General features: G+C 36.3%; 2 protein-coding genes across 5 annotated transcripts; one reads left to right on the forward strand and one right to left on the reverse strand.

Moving 5' to 3' along the window:
* The first annotated feature begins 2,061 nt into the window (after positions 1-2,061).
* Positions 2,062-3,942, forward strand: LOC121427758 (microsomal glutathione S-transferase 1-like). Its single transcript, XM_041624307.1, has 3 exons — positions 2,062-2,312; positions 2,908-2,990; positions 3,405-3,942. Exons 1-3 carry the CDS (start codon positions 2,199-2,201, stop codon positions 3,652-3,654), a joined length of 447 nt encoding a protein of 148 aa, XP_041480241.1. The 5' UTR covers positions 2,062-2,198; the 3' UTR covers positions 3,655-3,942.
* Positions 3,943-7,711: 3,769 nt separating this feature from the next.
* On the reverse strand, positions 7,712-21,093 carry LOC121428124. Of its 4 annotated transcripts, none has more exons than XM_041624716.1 (11): positions 20,858-21,093; positions 15,929-16,384; positions 15,414-15,540; positions 14,629-14,737; positions 13,674-13,876; positions 12,843-12,929; positions 12,131-12,273; positions 11,713-11,740; positions 10,636-10,848; positions 8,996-9,187; positions 7,712-8,523 (listed from the first exon to the last, which is right to left on the reverse strand). In XM_041624716.1, exons 2-11 carry the CDS (start codon positions 16,222-16,224, stop codon positions 8,221-8,223), a joined length of 1,701 nt encoding a protein of 566 aa, XP_041480650.1. In that variant the 5' UTR covers positions 16,225-16,384; positions 20,858-21,093; the 3' UTR covers positions 7,712-8,220. The 4 variants fall into 4 exon arrangements, with proteins under 4 accessions (XP_041480650.1, XP_041480648.1, XP_041480649.1 ...); XM_041624714.1 differs by having other exon boundaries at positions 20,854-21,093; XM_041624715.1 differs by lacking the exon at positions 20,858-21,093 and adding an exon at positions 17,170-17,221.
* Positions 21,094-22,508: the final 1,415 nt, after the last annotated feature.

Below are 22,508 nucleotides of genomic sequence, written 5' to 3' on the forward strand. Positions count from 1 at the left end.
AATCTAAGGAATTTAGATAATTCACATCGACTTTGTTTATCAAAAATATAGGCCTAACTCCAAAACGGGGCTCATTCAGAAAATCAGAACTTGATCTGATCTTGGAATTAAGACCTTTCGTATATATTATGACCGATTTTTTGTGTGTGTCCTTTTATAAGACGCAGTGAGCCTTTTTCGTAAAGTCATCAACCCAGGATATGATAACGTGTTTCATCCGGGGGGGGGGGGCGATCCTGGGGGGACACATTGCCTCCCACCGTTTTGAAGCATAGAAAAGTGCCCTTTTTACGCAAGAAAATGCCCCCTGACGAACGTGTACTGTGCATCTTTCATCGAAAGACGACCCGTTTTAGGTGTTACCAAGTGCCCTTTCTCGTGTAAGTGCCATTTTTTTTTTCTTCCAAAAATGCCCCTCACGGACGTCTTATGTGCCATTTCGCCTTAGGACCTTTTCCCTGTATTAACGGGTGCCTCTTTGCCTTCTTATAGGTGTCCGTTCTTCATATCAGATAAGTTGTCCAGAGAGAAAAAAATTATTTTCGTGCCCAAGAAGCGCCCACATTCTTTATTAAGCGCCGTTCTGCTTGCTTCTGCAAGTGCATAATAATTATAAAAAAAAGGAAAATAATCATACGTGCCTTAAGTTTTACGTGTTATGTGAGTGGGATAGATAGTCATTTTTCTTTGTTTTAAGGTCGTGGCCGTGCGCAGCGGGGGGGGGGGGGGTGCCCCCTCCTCAAAATTTTGAAAACTCATTGTTTTGCTGCAGACTTTCATAAAATTCACCAAATGTATGCACAAAATCCATCAATTTCACTAAATGCAAAAGAGCCTCAATGATAAGCGATGTTTCGTTCATTATCTACTGTAAAGGGGAGTAATCATGCTTTCAACAAATACTATATTCACATACAATGATGGCACACTAAGAAATATATAATCCTTCAAACTTGAGTTGCAGAACTTTTTTTTTTGGAATAGTGCAATGTTTTGCTTGATTTATGCCATTTCAAGTAATATCTTAACTCGTTGCATGGATATACGTAGAGATATATTGTTGATAATATAATTTATGATGATAAGTTTTCTTATCAATCGCTGCGCTCCCTCGCAATGTTTTTGGCCAAACAGACCAGTATTCTTGTCGCTACTCATAAAAGAGATATCCGCTTCTGGTTTGGAGGCATATATGTTTTCACTTTTTAAACACATTCAACTCGATTTAATTCATTCCACACTCTTACTTTTCCGAAAAAAATATTTGAGGATATAACCAGGTATGGTGCAGGGCAAGACTTCTACTTAATGCACTTTGTCAAATGAAGATTCGTTCATAAACAGTTCATGCATATTTAACAAAATGGCTTTAGACTTTTTTTATGTAGGCCTACGTAAACATGGTAAAGGCGGGTATTCAGCATGAACAACTACAAAAGATAATCCAAAGGGGGATAATAATAATTCGTATCTAACTATCCAACGGCATTTCAATATTGAGCTGCATTGGCGGCGGAAGCCAAAACAATTAGGGGGACCACCAAAATTTTGACAAGTAAATAATAAAAAAAATTTACCAACCCAAAATTTTAGGGGGGACGCTGGAAGCAAAATGGATTGAAGCAAAAAAAAGTTTTTTAAACGGTTATCAACTAAAAATTTAGGAGGGGTCGTCCCCCCACCTCAAATCACGTCCCCCTCCCCACCCCCCGCTTCCGCCGCCTATGTTGAGCTGTGAATATGAGACCCAAGAATGAACCGGGCTGTATATACATGATATAGGCTCTCTATTAAAAGAAAAAGCGGAATTATTAACATCTTTTTTTTTCATTACGATTTCAAACACCTTGCGCAATTAATTGTCGAACATACCTTTTCAAAGGGCTATTTCCTGATCTATCAATCTCTTACTCTTTGGCACGTACACGGTAGAACCCTCGAGTGTTTGTTGTAAAGAACCTTCAATCTTTCGAACAAAGTTCAACAGACATTGAGAATAAGACTCTCAATGGGACTTTAGCACTTTAAGATGCCCGTTTCTTGAAACCTATTTTTCGCATTGATCTATTATCCGTTAAGTATATATATAATAGATGGTTTGGGAGTAAGATATAGGCACACATTACACTGTGGTATCTTGACCTGCAATCTTCCTTATAGTGCAGCTAGCTTTTTCGCAGCGGGACCTGGAGATCAAAATGGCGTCAACCATGAGTGAAGAGTTATCCTACTTTGTACCTTACGCTTCAGCTGTGATGCTGAAAATGATTGTTCTATCTCCAATGACATCATATTACCGTATAACACGAAAGGTAAGGATTGTTTAACTTGAAAACAACAATTTAATACAGTCATTAATTGGAACACATATTGACTATAAACATATGTCCACATTGAGTAGAGTAGAGTAGACATTAAAGGGCAAGCCCACCTCAGCGAAGAGTAGATTTGAATAATTACAGAATAATCGAACAAGAATAACGCTGAAAATTTCATCGAAATCGGATGTAATATAAGAAAGTTATGAAGGAAAAGAAAATGGGTATAGACCAACTGGTTATTAGACGAAATGGTAAGAGACGAACTAGTGATTAGACGAAGTGATGATTGGACCAAACGGTTGTTAGACGAAGTGTCGATGGACAGAATGGCATTAGACTAATTGAAGTTAGACCATGTGGTGAGTGGACGAATTGGCGATTTATTACCCTCAATGCCCTTCATGACAATAATGTCTTTAACGAGTGTTAGTAAATCGAAACATTTAAACATTATTAAAAGGTGTAACATTGAATTCTCGAAGAAGGTACAGGCCTATTTCTGAATAAGTTGAATCATCGTTAAGCTAACTCATGACGGACATTCATTATCGTTTTTTGGCATCAACCATAAATCTTTCTCATACAGGTGTTTGCTAACGAAGAGGACATGGCAGGACTCAAAGACAAGAAACCAATTTTTGACCACCCTATCGTAGAACGAATAAGAAGGTAGGGATAACATAATATTATGAACTATATATGTGATTGTATAAAACTGCTGACTATTATCTTTTTCACTCTTATTTTTAAGATACATTATAACTGTTTTGTCCTATGTCTTATACATGTACCTCTCTCTTCTTTCGATACTGCAGTACTGCCAGACGTTAAAAGTAATGCGTCATTATTGTCTTATCTTAATTATGAACTTTGTAAACTTCTTCATTGTGATCCCGATAAAATGATATCAAATCAAACGCAGGATAGGCACAAAAAAGTAGTAACTTTAAAAACCAACACAACTTTTTTCAACCCTTTTAAAAGAAAAGTTAAGAATTTAACATCAAAATCCCATTAAGATGTTTCAAATACTTTTATTCTTGAAACATCAACTTAATGTTTATCAACCGATTTTCTTTATAGGTGTCATCTAAACGATTTGGAGAACATTGTCCCATTCTTTGGTCTCGGTCTCCTCTACGCTATGTCTTCTGGTGCCCCCCTGACTAGGATCGTGTGGCATTACCGTATCTTTGTCATCTCCCGTTTTCTTCATAGCTTCGCCTATCTGTTTGCCGTACCCCAGCCGACCCGCGCCTTTTCTTTCGCGGCCGGCCTTGCCGTCAACATTTCAATGGGCGTGCAGATTCTGATGAACAACTGGAATTTCTGATGAAACAGAAAGCAACTCAATCACTTTGAATGTTCGGGTTGACATGGATATATTATATTGAAAATTTCGAGGAATGTAGAGTGGTAGATCACAGGTATACAGATAGAAACATAAATATGGACGAATGGATAGATCCATATCACATTTCAGATTTAAGACAATACAGATGGGCACTTAATAGTGACTAGCAGATCATAATTATCATTATTGCTTTTTATTTGAAGCCCTGGAAATAAATATTTTTATCCTTGGAGTTAAGAATATAACATGGATTCAAGTAAACAAACATATGATAAACAGAACATGCATGGGTATTTTAAACCACGATCAATATGACTCTAACCATTATAATTATGCCCTGTACCTTCGCTACATAATTATCTTCACACAATAGAACATGTTCTTTATTGACTACTTTATAACCATTAATTCTGTGTTCTTTTGGCAGCTTTTCAATTCAGACCGTATTCGATGTCTTTGAATACTGTATGTTTGAATGGATTTTCATTGTTCTAGTTATATTACTGTCCTCCAAGCTTTCGTCCACTAAAAGCTCCCTTATGTTACAGTCATAGTAATAAAACCGATACCAAATCGTCCAATGATATGAGATTGGAAATAACGTTAAAGCTTTTGTCGGTTTGGAGTTGGTCCAGCCCATGTGACAGAGGCCGCGGAAGCAGGGGGGCTGGAGGCTTGAGCCCCCCTCCCACTTTTTTCCAAAAACATTATGAAAAATACGAGACATTTGGCTTCCTCCTGCTCGTACGCACGGGCGTCCGTCGATATAACACATGATATTTTTCTGAAAATATGCACCCTTTTTCTTAAAAGTTGGAGAGGGGGAAAAATTAATCGTATCAAGTCGGGGTATTCAGTAATGAGTACAGGAGAAACTATATTTCACTGATTTTCATGATTCATTCCATTTGATTAACTCATCTATTCGTGTTTTGGGGCTAATCTTTCCCTTACGCATTGCTTTTTGGCAGAAGTTCTATGGAAAATGCACCTTTTTTCACACAAACTTTGAGACACTCTGTATTCATTCCCCCATTGCTCGAGAATAAATGGGCAGTTAACGACGGGGTTAAAGAATTATTGAGGAACGGAATGTATATTTCATGAAAATGAAAGCCATTTTCCCATTGGATATCTTCAATACGTGTTTTTTACTAGATGAAGTTAGTTGTCGAATAGGCTGTCCTGGCATTTGAGGTCTCTATCGGTGACGTCACTCAGGATCGTCATGCCTGAACCATCGGCCGGGCAGGGGTCGCAATGGTAGTATGATTTATGGATAATGCACTCGATATATACAATAATCTTGTCCTCCCGTTCAAATGAATGTGAAACTCATATAATTTTCATCAGAGCATTCAACAGGAGTACTGTAGTACACATTTCTTTGTTATAAGTGAATTAAAGTCCCTCCAGTGAGTTTGATCACACCTATTGCGAAAATGTATCACCCCTACGTTGTAACACAGTCAGCTGTTTGCACTCAGGGTCACTCCGTGACCTGTGTGTGCGTTCAAGAGTTGTACACGATTTTCTGTCTCATTTAGGCAGAAATCTTTCATAATGCGTGTACAAAAACGTAAAAATAACCATAGGATTGTGATTTTTTGCATGGTCAGCCCCCCACCCACTTTGAAAACCGTTCTGCGGCCCCTGTGTGGTGATTGTGCTATAGGCCTACACAGTAAAAAAATATATTGTAAAATTTGTATTATCATTGCATTGGATAATAAATTCATTCATTCATTCATTCATAAAACACTTTTTGCTGCATGAACCTTACAATAGTTGATGAAACAGTTTCAATAACTATTCAAAATCTTAAACAAAGTTTATTTTCAATATTCAATTCTCATTAAATGAAGCGTGGTTATTTCAGCTTTTGAAGAATTGCTGTGAGGTTCATATACTTAAGTGGTCATAATACATGTAATAATGATCAATGTCGCCCTCTATCAGTCGGGTAAAAGAGATCCGTAAGATCATCCAAGCCATGGTATCACAGGCCTAATTCATTCCCCATAGACTCGTGTGTTAAATTGGCACTTTAAGAAATTCATAAAAAATAAGGATGAAATTCGGGGGTCGAATGTTTACTACCAGTGGATAGGATATATATCTGGCAATCCATATCTGACCAGAAAAGGGTCCCTCGACCGGCTCATTTTAAAAATAAATTGGCGTGTTTGAAGACATCGTCGGGGGGGGGGAGCAGATTCATCACCTCATACAGCAAAATAGCCCTAAACCTTCCGCCAGTCAAAATATAGTCCAAAATTGGTGATATTTCTTCCCAATTTGGGAAAAGGAAGTTCAGTAATTACCAAAAACAGAATCAGTGTGAGATGGACAATCATATGCATACACTTTGTCAATCAGCCATATCAAAATAAAAAAAAATAGCAATGGGTTGGCTCGAATGAATATCTCTTGCTTTCCGAATGTTAATAGGCCCGTGAAACCCCATGGTAAGGTGAATAGTCATTTGAGCTTGAACATACGACGGAAGACAAGAAATATGTTTTACACGCAATATTGATATAATCACTCTTTATTTAAATTTTATATCAAAGTATAAATTAAAAAAAGTTTATTGTATCATTCACAACAAAATTCCTGATTACCATGATTATGATGATTTTCTCAATGATTGATGTGTTTGATCATTCATGGTTCAGAACGATTCGGTAAAATGTCATTTCATAAGCTCACTTTGGTGTACAAAAGTATAACAAGCAATATATTTTTTCTCAATGTTTTGTACACAATGAAACTTCATTCATAATTAGAAAATACTTAATAAAATCGACAAACAAATTCAAACATTGATATGTTGATGCTTTATCAATCAATATACAGTCAATCATAAAGCATTGCTTGTCAATCTTTTAGCTTTAGTATCCATAGAAGTAATATTGCAATTTGGACAGTCTTTAGCAGCAATATAGTTCAAATTTTATTAGGATCTACACAACTTGAACTCTATTAAATTTAGATATAGATATATTTATTTCCTTTTAACATTTTTTTTCAAAATACAAAGTAACAATACATATTCAATATAATCGATAATACAGACAAATCAATGAAATTTCGTAACAAATGTTGAATATAAATTAAACAAAACTACAATGTGTTGCAATAATTTTGTCTACGAAAAAAAATATTAATTTTTGTATACAATTTTTGGATTCTAACCATATTTTTCAAATATATTCCTAAATACATTTCATTCTATTTTGAACATACTCTCTAAAATATCTTCATTAACATGATTAATATGTGAATATAAATCAGGAAGTCCTCAATACATTTCATAATCCAAGTGATAATTTATTGATTTTTCTTTTAAAATCGTTTCTATAGTTTGAATGATAAAAATCTGTTACAATTTAATGTTGAGCGATGTGGCCCAGTGGATAAGTCTCATGACTTTGAAACAGAGGGTCGTGGGTTCGAATCCCAGCCATGGCGTAATTTCCTTCAGCAAGAAATTTATCCACATTGTGCGACACTCGACCCAGGTGAGGTGAATGGGTACCCGGCAGGATTAATTCCTTAAATGCATGTGCGCTGAAAGGCAGCTCGAGCTAAAGCCGGGGTAATAATAATAATAACAACGCGCCTCGGAATATAATATTTCTAGATAGATGGCGCTATATAAATGTCTATTATTATCATTATTATCACAAACCTTTTACTGCGCCTTGAAGTATTTTACAACCCAGGGGAGCGAATTTCACTAAAATGACTTGTCGGACGTTTTATCCAACAAGTCCCACTTTATCCGGCAGTTACTATAGCAACAGTGGCTCTCAGCCAATCAGAATCAAGGAAAGATGTCAGATCTGGCAAGTTTTCGGACGAAAATTTTGATTAAACGCTCCCCAGGACTTAAGTGTCCTAAAATCACGTTTTCTAGCATAGTGCCTACTATTCTTGCATTTGTTATTATTCCTTTATTATCCCTTTCCTGTCTGCTTTGATTTCATGTCATTCCTTCTTTACCTAGAAATCTTTTTTTTCTTTCATTCCCTTTCTATCATTTTCTATCTTTCTTTCCTCCTATCTATTTATCACTGTAACTATCTTCGTTTCAATCTTTTCTGTATTGTCAATGTGTCATTCTTTATTTATACTGATTTTTTTCAATCTCACCTGAAATGACTGCCATCCGTAATTCATATACACATTAGGTCATTTTTTATGTGTTAATTCTCATAAACGCGTTAAAAAACAAAAAGAACCATTAAATAATGTCCAGAAAAATACGTTTCTATGGCTTTGCTGAATGTAAACATGGTAAATATACATAATTTTACAACAACAAAAGGTAGTGAAAACTCGTTCGTTAGTAACGGTTAAAAAGCATATCACATGGCACTTAGACAGGTGATATATGTTCTCTAAATTGCGTAAACAATCTGTCTTTGCGCATGTGCAATAACAAGTGCGAGGTGATTTGCTGATTTATCAATTGCAAATTCGCATCAAAGTTTGAAATCGGTTGCAAATAAGTTCCGTGTAACACCTCTCATAGTCTCATTAGGAATTTGACACATATGAATACTGCATGTCATCGAAATGGTCACCGTCATCATCGGCAGTGTCGTATTCCATCGATATCGTGTCGCCATCCATATCATCACCCATCTGTAATTCCCTCTCGATCTCGCCAAGTACTCTCTCCTCGTCCCACTCGTCGTCGTCCTCGAGATCATCGCCATGGTCATGAGGAACACCGAGAGAATGAAGATGATTTGGCGACGACGGGTTCTTATCCAAAATGCTGCCCTCTAAATCATCAGCACTACCAGTGTACTTGGGTCGAAAATCATCAAAATCCCACTACAATGGAAGAAAATAGAGCAAACAACTTCTTCAGCATCATCAACATCATCATCACCACCACCACCACCACCATCATCATCACCATCATCATCATCACCACCGCCATCATCATCATCACAATCATCATCATCATCACCATCATCATCATCATCATCATCTTCTTCTTCCTCCTCCTCATCAGCTTTTTCATCATCAATATCATTGTAATTGTTGTTTTATCATATTTATCATTATCTTCATTTCATCATCACCGTTATCACTGTCTTCGCCGTCATCATCATCATCTTCATCATTAAAATCATCATTGTCGTCTTCGTCATCTTTATTTCATCATCATTATTATCGTTATCATTATGATCGTCATAATCACTGCTATCATCATCATCGTCAATCATCATCAGCTTCATCATCATCATCGTCATCATCATCACCATCATCACCATCATCATCATCCCCCTTTCTGACATACCTCCAAGCCGTCATCATCGAAGTCGGTTGCCTTTCTTTGTTTCGCAATCGAACGTCTCTTCTCTTCATCGCGGTCAAAGACATCTTCCTCGTCGTCCATGATGAAATCACTGGCTCGACTATGTATGCTGGCTGTTTCGGCGTCGTAGTCGTCATTAAGATCGACGTCTACATATTCATCACGATTTTCAGCCTACAAAACGAAAAGTTAGAGTAACGTGTGCATGCATTAAAAGCCTTTTGTTTCAGGCGTATCAGCTTAGGGGAAGACCCCCCCCCCCTGGTGAAATTGACATAATGTCTCCACTTTTTAAAGTGATAAACTGCTTTCATAATTTTTTTTTTTTGATTTCTGTGCCTCCAAATTTATAAAATCGTGGATTCACCCCGGGGGGCCACTTCCATTCACGAGTGGATACCATGCGCGACCATGGGGTCTCGAAAAGCACCCTAAACACGTAATTTCCATATTCTGAAAATGCACCCCTTAACAAGTATTGGCGTGTGAAACCCTACCCTTAACAAGTATTGGAAACAAAACGATACTCTTGGCAAATATTCCCTGAAATGAACCCCTAAACAAGTACAGGAATGTTTTATTGTTACGGGTCCTTTGATTGTCGGCTTTACCGGGGCTTTACCTTTTTAGTTTAGTACGACCCCACCTTCTACACCTCGTGCAAATAGGACTCTAAACACGTAGTGTTGGGGCAAAAAGGACATCCTTTATAAAACATTTTAATTTTGTTTTATCATCCCCGCAAATTCGACCCTAAACACGTAATTTTCCTAGCGAAATAGATACCCTTTTTTCCTTATTTTTGTGTTTTTGACACCCTTTTCACGTTACGTACGTAACGTGCCCTATCGTGAAAAGGACATCCTTTTTACGTGTTTTTTTGGTCGCGCATGGTATCCACTCGTGAATGTAAGTGGCCCCCCCCCCCCCGGGGGATTCACTTCAGGGTTATTCCGATACTGAATCATTATAAGGTTCAAATTATTATTGCCGTGGCCGAGTGGTCTAAGGCGCCTGACTATACATGCAAAGTCCGGGGTTCGATCCCCGGCCGTGACACCTATGCCCGTGAGCAAGGCATTTAATCTACAATGCTCTTTTATCCTACTTTTAAATAATTGGAAATGCTATAATGCATTACTGGTAACTAGGTGTGAACTTTTAAAAAAAAAATCCGTGTACCTATCTCTATGCAAGAGATAGAAGATAAATCCATTCTACATAACGGTACGTATACAATCCGGCTTCAATGTTTAAATTTTGAACAATAATTCAATCAAACGTCATATGGGTCAAAATAAAAGTTGAAACTTTGCTCTCAACACATTAAAAAATTCGATGAAGGCTGCGATGAAGGCTGCAGGAAGAGTCAAACATTTCGAGGTAATTCTTCGAATTTGTATTTATGTGTTGAGAGCCAAAGTTCAACTTTTACTTATTTTAAACCAACACAGTTGACCTTTCATGGTCACATAGGTCTATTCAAATTCAGTAAGTTAATTATAACCATTACACACTTGGGCTAAATATATTGGTGTCTGTTTTCAATTCACTAATACCCAAATGGGGGCAGGGGAGGGGCTAAAATGGAATATGGAAACCTTTTATTGATAACGACTTACTTCTTGTTGCTCGTTATTCTCAAGATGCGGTTCCTCCTGAATACTAGGTAGCTTTCCTGCCTCGTCTGTAAATCGAAGCGTTCCTGTGCGTTCTAAATCCGAGTTTAAGCTCTCCTCACTCGGATACAACAGGAACGTGCCATCCGGTCGCCGCCGACCGACTGGCCGGGTATGGGAACCGATCCCCCGGTTCCGTAGCACAACGATAATAATCTGATGAGTTGGTTAAAGTTTTTAATAACCTTCTTCGTGAATATTAACGAGAATTGGAGGCATACAAAATAATGATCAAACAAAGGAGAATAAGTTACAAAATATGCACGATAGTTTTCTCTTAGGCTTTCATATTTCCTACTTGAAAAAAATAAATATATCTATTGAAAATAAAACCTATCTGTTCAAATAATTCCCATACATTTCTTTATCCACTTTTCTAAATTTTTTCTCGAGCATTTCACTAGCTCTTAATGACAGCGCAGTAGAACAATTATGCACATAGTTTCTGCGCTATATAAATCAGTATATTATTATTATTTTCATTATAATGTATGAGCGGTAATCCTCTGGCTCCCGCGTGAGTGCCGCCCCTGCCCAAAACTGTTAAAACACTACTAGTTTGTCGTCTTCCCATCGTAATTTTAATATTGATGTGAAATGTTTTAAATGCATTTGGAAGATAAAATTAATATTATACTTGGTGATTTTTATGACTGATTTCTTTGCAGGAAAGGGGACAAGAGATAGGCCCAACTGGAGAAACTGATATATATAGCCTATATTTCTTTTCATCCGATTCGATGCAATGTAAAATCAAATTGCAATTCAATAATTCATGTCAGTATCCATTTTGCTATCAAAATCTAGATGAAAAAAATTAAATATGTGCAGATGCACATGAATATAAACATGCAAAATTTAATTTGGGGGACACTGTATAATATAGAACATACCAAATATGAAGTAAATGGTTTTGAGGTAGCATGGAAAATATTAACTGAAAATTTAAAATAAAGTTTACAAAAACAGGATGAAAGTAAACTTAAATGCAAAACAATTACATGGTCATCAAAAGGATACAATTGAACTGAAGAAAATAAAGAACAAGCTGTTCAAAAGAAAAATAAGTAAAACATGAATGTAACAAAAATAATATAAACATGAATGTAACAAAAATATGAACATGTACCAAAAATCATATCAACGTGCGAATTCTAAACAGCTAGATTAATTCTAGTATGGGTTACGTCTTACACAAGTAAGTGGTATGTGCTTATTTTGGCAAATTCGTCCGAATAGCATTTCACGACTTTTTTCTTCCGATGAAAGGGGCACAGTATGCGTTCGTGGGGGAGGGGCTATTTTGCATAAAAAGTAGCCCTTTCAGTGCTTTAAAAGTGGGGGAGGGGGCACGCACTGCACCCCCGGCCCACAGGATCGACCCCCTCCCCTGGGTTTGGAGTCGGATTGCAGGTATGACAGTAACTGGGAGTCTTACCTTATCAATAACCATGGAAGCGCGTTTGTAAGAAAGACAGGATCTGTATTATACGATATGATGGATATAAAATATAGAATGTTTGCAGCAATCACCAGACTTTGATGCCACAGGGATACAGTGTAGCTCATCTTGTGTCGCACCTAGTAAAGAAGAGAGAGGGAGGGGGGGGGTCAGATTATCACAAAAACAGAGTACTAAAATCTCTTTAATAGAAAAATATTTAATTCTTTAACCGATAGAAGTACACATTATGAATCACACTAATGAATATTTTTCTTCCATATAATGGACGTACTGTGGGAGGAGATGGGACGAACGTTTAATTCAGCTATTCCCCCACGATTTTTCAAAACCTGTTATTTTGAGAGCAAATTTTCACAGAATCTAACAAAATGTGTACAGCAGATGCTTAAAACTGTAATGTCAAAATTCAAAAGAAAACAAAACAACATCCTATACAACGAAAAAACTTCCTAATCAGCTTGATCGCTTTGCTCAATCGCATCTATTTATTATTACAATGTATTATTTGACACTACGTTTTTTTGCTACCCTGGGGAAATCCTGTGTTCGACCATTGACATATTGTGTGTCATAGGCCCTCGTATTATGCTTATATATGCAATTAGAAAGGGTAGTCAAAGGGTGGAAAATATTTCATAAACAAAGTCTACGAATATCTAGACAAAATTGAGAAAAAGTAACTTACTATATTTACAATTGTTGGTATTTGACAAGATGCGTAGAGGAACAGGGCTGCAAAGCCCATGGCATAGCCAAAGTTATCTGTAGTAGACTGAAAAAATATACATTTATATAAGCGACAAGATAAGGTAATATACAGATATATAACTGATTTGAATTTCATAATCATGTCATTTTCTATCTATATGATTTATATTTAGCGCTGCATCTGAACCAAATATTTTTCTTCTATGTCTATACATAGATAGATGTAACAACAACATGAAAAAAATGCTGATACAACGCAGAGGCAAACTTCAACTAAACGCGTATGTTTTTATATGATTTGATGGACTCTGCAATGTTTTTTTTAGAGGTTATGTTTTTCATTTTCTGATTTTGGGGTCATTTTTGGCATTATTTTTGCGGGGGGGGGTGGGAGTAAGTTAAACGATTAAGGAAGAGAGTGTTGCCTGTCTATAGTTAAATTTAATTCGACCTGTGTCCCACGCATTTTTTTCTTTCATCAATTTCTTCCTCCTCTTCTCTTTTCATCACCTGAACTATCACGACCCCATGATGATTATGAACGCGGACAACATTGAAAAATGCAAACAAATTTGCGAGAAATGTATCTCTCCATAGATACGTGCCCTTTGACAGTACCATTGATTCCATTATATATTACGTAAACTGCTATTTAAGGACGTAAGTCTTCTTAAATAAACTTGTTTCATCAATATTTCTAATGACAAATTGATTTTGTATGTATGGTGAAAATAAATTTCTGTGATAATGGAAGAATTGCTCAATATAAACATGAATTTAAGAAACTTATATTAATAATTAGCCTTACATCCGACACCATAAGAAGTTTCCGGCCGGAGATATGGACTGGGTCACTTGGTCGCCATGGTAACGGTATAAAGCTGAATCGAATTGGCAAGTAGCATGCTGTCATTAGGAGAGGGCAGACCAAACAGAGAACAACATTCCCTCCCCCGTTCATCGTGTTTTCATCACGTGATTTATCAGGTGACTTCCAGCCCTCTGACGAAACTGAAAATGATATACATTGTATAATTATATAAAATATTCAAAATGATGTTTTACTGCAAGTGCATTTAGCCGAATACAAGATTCCAAGCTCATGCGTTGAATGCCAACACATTCCAAAATCAATATGATTTGAAAGAGAGGATGAGAAAAAAATCTGATGAAATTGTGTTCATGAAAAGGAAGAATGCATTCTATGAAAGGCTGATGCTATCACCAAGCCTTATTTTTCTTTTCTTCTTTTTTTTTTCATTTGACTTTATATTTTTTTAATAAATAGCGTGTAAAATCAGCATCTTAAACCGACCGTGTCATTCATGCACTGAAAAAGGGAAACCCTGAAAATTACGCAACTCTTTTGATAGATAAGAAATGATTGTTATCATGAAAATGTTCTATACCGACAAAATAGAGTGGTTTTAAAGGACGAAGTGAATTTGACCTTTAGTAAATGTAAATATTTCTTTACAATAAAAGAGAGATGAAATCACTCCTATATCAAACCCAATTAGATTTTCTCTTTTTCTTCAGGCTCTCGTACTGTTTGTTTTCTGTTTCTCCCACTTTCTTTCCACTTTTTTTAACTTTCTATTTCTCTCCTTCCCCGCGCGCTCTCTCTCGCTCTCCGTTCACCCTATGGATTTATCTCAAACCTTCGGCAATATTTTGTAATCATTTTTCTGCTATCTTTACAATAAACATTTTTCAGGGTGAACCCCCCCCCTGAAACTCTAACCTTCTCATCCCTACTTTACCATAAAATGATAGTCCTTGTTTATTAAGCTTTCTGTTCCTGTTCCACCAATAGATCCACTGGAAAAGTAGCACCACTTCACTGAAGACAAGGTAACAGGCTGTCAAAACCTGAAACGGTATTTAAGATCAGAGGTGATGAATAACGTAAATATTGTCATCATCGTTATTGTTGCCGTACTCATCATCACCATCTTCATAATATATCATCATCATCATCACCACCATCATCATCGTTATCATCGTCATCATAATCACTATTATCATCATCACTGTTATCATCATCATCATTATCTTCATAATATCATCATCATCATCATCATCAGTTATCATCATCATCATCACTGTTATCATCATCATCATCATTATCTTCATAATATCATCATCATCATCATCATCATCACTGTTATCATCATCATCATCATTATCTTCATAATATCACCATCATCATCATCATCATCACTGTTATCATCATCATCATCATGTTCATAATATCATCATCATCCTCGTCATCATCATCTTCACAACTATCACAACCTCCATCACCATGATCCTAATCATCTTCATCATCATCGTCATCATCCTCATCATCATCGTCATCAACATCGTCATCATCGTCATCATCATCGTCATCATCGTCATCATCATCGTCATCATCATCATCATCAACAACAACATCATCATCACCGTCGTCATCACCACAACCAGTAAATCCACCATCATCATCTTTATCATCATCATCATCATCGTGACAATCATCGTCATCATCGCTGTCAGATATTCCTACCTGTGTGCCAAGTTGATCACAAAGCGTTGTCCCGACTAAGTTGCAAACTGACCCCAATCCATTGATGAAGAGGAAGCAAAGGCGGTAACAGGATATATCAGGATTGTTCCGATGAGACTTTAATAAACTGGAAATTAGCAAATTTATGATAAATAAAGAATGTATTCGATTAGTACAATCATATTAGAATAATGATTATATTGAAATCGTATCATTTTTTAAGAGTTTATTAATTTGTTGTTCGTTTTTATGAAGGTTTTTAAAATTCTTATATATATATATATATATATATATATATTTTTTTTTTATAATATGTATATATATATATATGAATAAAGACATGAACTATAATGACTGTCAGCATCACCAACGCCAATGAAGCCGTCCCTGTGATCATTATCACCATCATCATCATCACCATCATCATCTTCATTTTCATCATCATTACCATTACCAGCAACAACTACACTACCACTACCACTTCTATTATTGAATAGTCATGATTCTTTACTCACAAAAAGTGTCCAATGATCCAAAGGGACACCCCAACTATGGCACATGAAAATGCAAACAACTGCGTTGTCGACTCGATACAGTCGCCGAAATGATCTTTTATCCATTCCAACCCATTTGGGCAATCGGTAATGTTCGTTTCCAAGGTCGTCAACCACGTCGTCATCGGTGTTGTTTCATTCATTAATGAAGAGTTCGTGGTCGTCGATGTCGTATTCACTATCGTGGTCGACGTTGATGCCCCAACTTCAGTTGTAGTATAGTTGATTGAAGCTTCTTCGTTGTCGCGAAGATCCATATTGTATGACAGTTTAATTTTTCTTTCGTGAAAAGTATTTTGTCTATTTATTCAAGTATGTTCTTCACGTGTCCAAGGTTTGTCGAAGAATGCTGGCAGTCCGAAGGTGCCTTTTATTTGAAGGATTCATAATGAATGGCCTCTCTTCGGCAAGGTGAATCTAGATACAAAAACATTGTCAATTCGAAAATAACATTCTATTTAAATCTAGGGGGCATATAATTTCCGCGTGCATGTATGTATCTTTCATGATATGATAATTATATCATGTACGATACGTAGATGCACGCGGAAATTATCTCCGCGCGTAAAATCGGCTTCCTAAACAAACATGGTTATATTGTTACCATTATATTGAGGTGCTATTTGCTGATCTAGAAAATGAACTCAAAGTCTGAAAGATGATGGAAGCTATGGATCCTGTTCTTGAAGTTCACTGGAATGTGAACATGTAAACGTTTTCGGCACTGATCTTGCTGATGGAACGCGGCAGCCATTGTGCTGAAACATTAACCTTCTCGATTGTGTGAAATGTATGTAGGAAATGGAAATCACTTTAATATTCTGATATAGTCTGATGGTTCTAGATCCATCAATATAAAGCCAAATTATACTCTGACTGAAGACATCTGGGAGTCATCTCTTATCCGAATTAACATCGGTCGAATTTGCTCTACGGCGGAGGTACGGCGAGTCGAAAACAGCCGTTTTATTCAAACCACCTATATGGAGCTGGAAAAAAAGGTTAAAACGGCCGTTTTCGACTCGCCGAACGACCGCCGTAGAGCAAATGTGACCGATGTATTACTCTCAATTTCCGAATGAGACATCAGACCAATTTGGCGGGCAATTTGGTCTACATGTAGATACTGTTGTAAGTGTAATATATAAGTGGGGCTTCAAGTATGCCTAATTTTAAAGATGATAATGCAGAGATATACTCACAGACCGAGCTCTCACTGCATAACATATTCGTCTCTGGAAACCCCAAGCGCCCAAGAACAAACACATTTATAAAAGAAAGCAAAATAAACATTCATGAATAAATAAAGCAAATTATAATTTTCGAGAACATTGTGGCGTACGGGACATTCAAAATGTGTCGTACGGGACATCTCTAAATTGAAGCCAAACTTTCTTACTTTATGTCACTTTGACTTCTTCAATCACATTATTTGGCTGATGATAATGATAATCCCATCAAACTAAGACATTCATTAGGTTAGAAACCGCTATTAGGTAAATATTTCTGTCAATATATCATAAACAAAATAATGTGTCGTACGGGACAATTGTGTGTCGTACAGGACACTTGTGTGTCGTACGGGACACTTGTGTGTCGTACGGGACACTTGTGTGTTGTACAGGCACTTGCGTGTTGTACTGGGCAGCCTGAATAAATAAACATGAACATTTTATCAATCAGAAGGAGCATTATACCCCTAAATTCTTGCTTATTTATTAATAATCTTTTATAAGCAGTCATTCAGGACAATACAATTAAGTAACCTCAATATATACAATTGGGAGCAATATGTTATAATTTGTTTTCATGATGGGAAATGTATTAAGTGTTCACAGCATTTTTACGAGCTGAAAAACTTCAGGTTTTGTGTGAAGTTATATTTTAGGGAACTAATTGATGATTTCCAAACACTATTTAAACAATAAATGAATGAAACTTTGTACAAATTATGGGGCTAAAATGATGATGTTATGATTTTTTATATAAAATGTATATCTACATGATATATGTCACAACTGTCACTTTTTTTCCTTTTTTGGTCACAATTTTTTTTTCTAAAGAAATGCGGTTCTACTTTTTCAAACCCATCTGCATTTCATGAAACCATATGGTTTGTCTTATTTTCCAGATTTTTTTTACAACTTGAAAAAAGTAAGGAGTTTCAATACTGTATATAAAAAATAGTGATCATCAAGGGAAGTCCAAATAGATGATCATGATGATTGATATGTATTTTTTTTACATCTTATAATAATTCCACATTAGCATGCAAGAGGGAGTCATCTTCCAGGCTAGGTTGAAATAATTATAAAAGTTTTCTTTTCATGCTCAATGAAAAGAAATTAACCTGCTCTGATCAGTGAAAATCACCAGTTTAGCTGAGGCGATTCACAAAAGAATAAGCCTACATGAAATCAATTAAAATGTTTAGAATCACCTATTTCATGTTCTGTGTAGATAAACAAAGTACTTTTTCAGTTCACTTTATGTTAAATCAATTAAATGAATTTAAATATGCCTACTATTTATGGTTTCTGAATCCAAATCCTGCAATTAAATGCATTATTATATTGTGTGTCGTACGGGACATTTTTTAATAGGACAATAATTGAAAAATGAAGGACAGTAATTAGATCCTTATGGGATAAATCGATCACCCATGGGTCAAACAAAGAGAAACTCATTTTATGAAATTGCATCATCAAAAATAAAATTGTAGGAAAAACTTTTGCATTGTCATGTGTCGTACGGGACATTGCCAAAAATAGGTTCGGAAAAATCAGGGCTGCCCCTATTATGGATCATGAAAATGTTGTAGATATCATTTGGAACCATCAATGATATATTATTCTATTGACCTGCAATATTTTCAATCTTCTCTTGCTTTGCAAATAATTGTTTCAGGTGGAATTTGTACTTGACTATTCAATGAGCAAAATTATTGAAAATTGAAAATTCCATTGTTCTCCCCCCAAAAAACTATATCTGTCTTCACTTTTGGTTAAAACTCATAATTTTCATAAAATTTAAGTATCATAGTAAAATATTACACTACTTATGACTTATTGAAAGCAAGTTGAAATTTATGATATTTTTGAAGTTCTAGTGTGGAATCGCCCCTTTGCTCAAAACAAACAGTGCATGAGCTGAGAGTCGACATTTCAGAGTAAAGGGGCTTTCACAATTGCTCGTGCGATCATTTGGTCACAATTATGTTGCACAGAATCGCAGTACGGTTGTAAGCAGTCGCACGACCAATTGTGAAAGGTAATAGACCCGTTTGCTATACATGCAATGTTCAAATGTTATGCATACTCTTCGAACAATAGTTGTTCTTGACAACCTAAAAAATTGCCAATCCTTAAAGGCTTGCCAGACTTAGCAACAAGAGAGGCAAACTGTATTCGAAGTAATGCAGGTCAATCGAATACCTGGTCACTATAGGTCCTCAGGAAAACAAAACAAGATCCACAAATATGAATCACTGTCAACACGTTTATTACCATGAAGGTAAAAAGAAATGAGAGAGAATGGTATGCAAATAGCTTCTGACCAATTTCTAAAGAAGTACAAATGAATACACAGGTGCACTGTAGCCTTTGGTGGCGACCTGTGATGCCACCAGTTATTTGCGAAAACAGAAAAGTGATTTGTGTTGAAAATAGATAGGTGAGATATTTCCATTTTATTTGAGCACAAAACATAGATATCGAATACATGACGAAATATACAGCAAAGGCTTATTGAGTCCTGGAATTTGGGGAAATATTAAAGGATAAGTTTTAAAATGTGATGAAACCTAATAACATTTTAAAAAATCCCACAAAAGTCCACATAAAAAAGATATTATAATTAGTTTGTTAAAATATATTACTTTTATGCTATGTGTCATTGTGTCAGAACTGCTGCCAAATGCGGCCAGTCGAGTAATGTCATTCATAGTTTAAGACATTGCAACATCTATTTTTGCTGTCCCCTGTAAAAGTGAGCAATGTGTCTGCTCTAATCATCCGACCAGAGGCAGCGTAAAGTAATTATCATTACAAAAGCATGTTTCCTTTTGTAATTCGCATGTAATTCTGAAGTTAAGGCATGAAAATTTTGTCTATAATCTTCAAGAAATATGCAAGAAAACACTGCACGTGTTACATATTTGTCATTGCGGCATCAAAGTGAAGTAAAGAGAAGTGTTGGATAGTTCGTCTTAAAACTCCTTGCTATTACCAAAATACGTTTGTCTCACTATTTGGCATGTTTGGTAGTTCCTGAAGTGATTTTGATTTACAGATCATATATTATGAAAAGTTGCAGTGCTCTGAAAATATCCTGGCCGAGCAATTAGCGACGTAAAGTAATTGAGAAAATGAGGGCGGAGGTACCAAAAAAAAGCAGTTTCAAGACATTAAACTACAATAAGTGCATGCTTAACATGGGCATTTGAGTTATATCGGGATTCGATCCCAGGATTTGTGGCGTACAGCCAGGGAACCTATCTATTGAACTATTATATACTACTCTACAAACATTATAGACTCGCAGAAATGGTTTCACAAAAAAACATCACAGGCCTACTCACATTCCTATCGACTACTTTGCAAATTATTTAGTTTAAATGAAGGTGACACGATTCTTTAGAATAATCCTACTACATTCACCCTGTATTCCCGGACATCACAACAACAATTCACATTTATTATTTTAATATCAATTATTAAAAAGCTATTTTCGATCTATCGTAGGACTATTATAGGCATAATTCATCACGCGTGCAAATGACTCAGTTTCGATGAAGAAATAACATATCTTATTGTTTAAAATTCTATACCTGAAATACACCTGTTCTTTGAAGTAAAACAATTAAGTTACAATAACCGCCTACTCACCTACTCGGTATATAGTTCCATATTTTCGATTATAATAATGAACTGCAATGTTGCGTAGAGCATTATGGTTCCGCCATCGCAAAAGAAGCCATGTATATCATGCTTGTATCGGGCAGGTGAATAAATGCACGCCAATACAACTTTGTATGTGTGGTTTTATTGGGTATTAATATTGGACGAACTTCGCTCCTTTTAAGCTAGGTGCAAAGGTTGTTTTTTTCAAATCAGGTTCGGTTTGGTCGATTATGACTCTTGAATAAACACAACAAAGTAATGGTGAACCACTCAAAATAGAATAATTTTGTTAACAGAAATCATTCGGACCGAAAATTGTACGCTTTTCGTGTAAAACTTTTCTGTTGAAAATGGGTAACCCATCGAGTCATGCGTGAGTGAGCAGTCACTTATTACAAAAAGATGTTTTTCCAGACAACAGAAGCTTATAATGATTATGTTAGTACGTTTTCGCGGTCTGGCGCAATATTTTTAAACTGTGATAAGAAGTGACTTTGTTAAGAGACCTGGATCCCGTTGCAGAAAGAGTTGCAATCAATCACAACTATAAAAATCATGCGCTACTTGATTTCAACTACTAGTAATCAACAGCGCGCATTTGGGACTAGCGATTGACTTTTTGACTTGCGTTTAAACGGAACTCTTTCTGCAACAGAAGCCTGATAAGTTCAGATGTATATTTCGAAGAAATTGAGTTATCACTAGACCCCCCCCCCCCCCGAAAAAACAATAAGAAAGGGAGCCTTCAGTTACATTTTTTAAGTTGGAATTAAAGATATTTGATTTTCATAGTACATAAATCACCCAAATAACAGTGATGCCAGAATAAGTTATACATGTAAGGACGTGAGAGGGAGACACGTCCCTGATGTAAATAACCAACCCTTCTTTGAATATCTCAGTCACATCGCTAAGGCAACTCGAGACCAACAAAACTACCAAGGAGAGTTTGCTTTCACCACGCTCGACGGGTTCATGAACATAGCAAATGTACTGTCGAATGTCATTCATGGCAATGAACAACCAAGAGGTCTTTGTCAATAATAATTGGTGACTCAAAACAACTACTCTCGACATACATGTACATGTATTTGTAGTTGTAGTCAGCTGAAACTTAAGACGAAACTGCCGTTTCGATTCACCGATTTTCGACAAAGACCACCAGTTGTTCATTGTCATTCGACGGGCATTTTAATACATTTGCTGCGTTCTCGCCCTGTTGCAGTTGCGAACACTCCCTGTAGACGCAACACGTCTGTTATTGGAGTCGCGTTCGTTGGTGCAACTACAACACAGTTCCCAGGTTTATATCGATCAATAACATACAAACTGCCAACAATTGACAAATATTTGCACCTTGTTCTGAATAAACAAACTTACGATCAGTAGAATTTAGCTATGTTTCGCCATGTCTGCTGTTCATTGTATTTATTGATATGAAGGTTATTTCTAAACAGAGTTGTATGTATATTTTTTACACCAGTAGTCCAGCAAATTATGGCAAGTGACGGCTGAACTTGATTAAGATGGCTACCTATGTGGTGACACGACATTTGATCCGGCGACAATTGCTCTTGGCTTTATTTCGTCTAAGATTAGGTTTAGGGTTGCACTGGGGTATTATGCTAGGTTTTATGTTC

The sequence above is a fragment of the Lytechinus variegatus genome, chromosome 14 (genome assembly GCF_018143015.1).
Source record: "Lytechinus variegatus isolate NC3 chromosome 14, Lvar_3.0, whole genome shotgun sequence".
Taxonomy (NCBI): domain Eukaryota; kingdom Metazoa; phylum Echinodermata; class Echinoidea; order Temnopleuroida; family Toxopneustidae; genus Lytechinus; species Lytechinus variegatus.

Excerpts from the sequence above, each read along its gene's own strand:
- LOC121427758 (XM_041624307.1), top strand. The coding sequence starts at position 2,199 with ATGGCGTCAACCATGAGTGAAGAGTTATCCTACTTTGTACCTTACGCT. Across the intron at positions 2,313-2,907 it reads ATTACCGTATAACACGAAAG|GTGTTTGCTAACGAAGAGGA; the intron begins GTAAGGATTGTT and ends TTTCTCATACAG. Across the intron at positions 2,991-3,404 it reads ATCGTAGAACGAATAAGAAG|GTGTCATCTAAACGATTTGG; the intron begins GTAGGGATAACA and ends TTTTCTTTATAG.
- LOC121428124 (XM_041624716.1), bottom strand. The coding sequence starts at position 16,224 with ATGGATCTTCGCGACAACGAAGAAGCTTCAATCAACTATACTACAACT. Across the intron at positions 12,274-12,842 it reads TACCAACAATTGTAAATATA|GTGCGACACAAGATGAGCTA; the intron begins GTAAGTTACTTT and ends CTTCTTTACTAG. Across the intron at positions 8,524-8,995 it reads TCGATGATGACGGCTTGGAG|TGGGATTTTGATGATTTTCG; the intron begins GTATGTCAGAAA and ends CTTCCATTGTAG.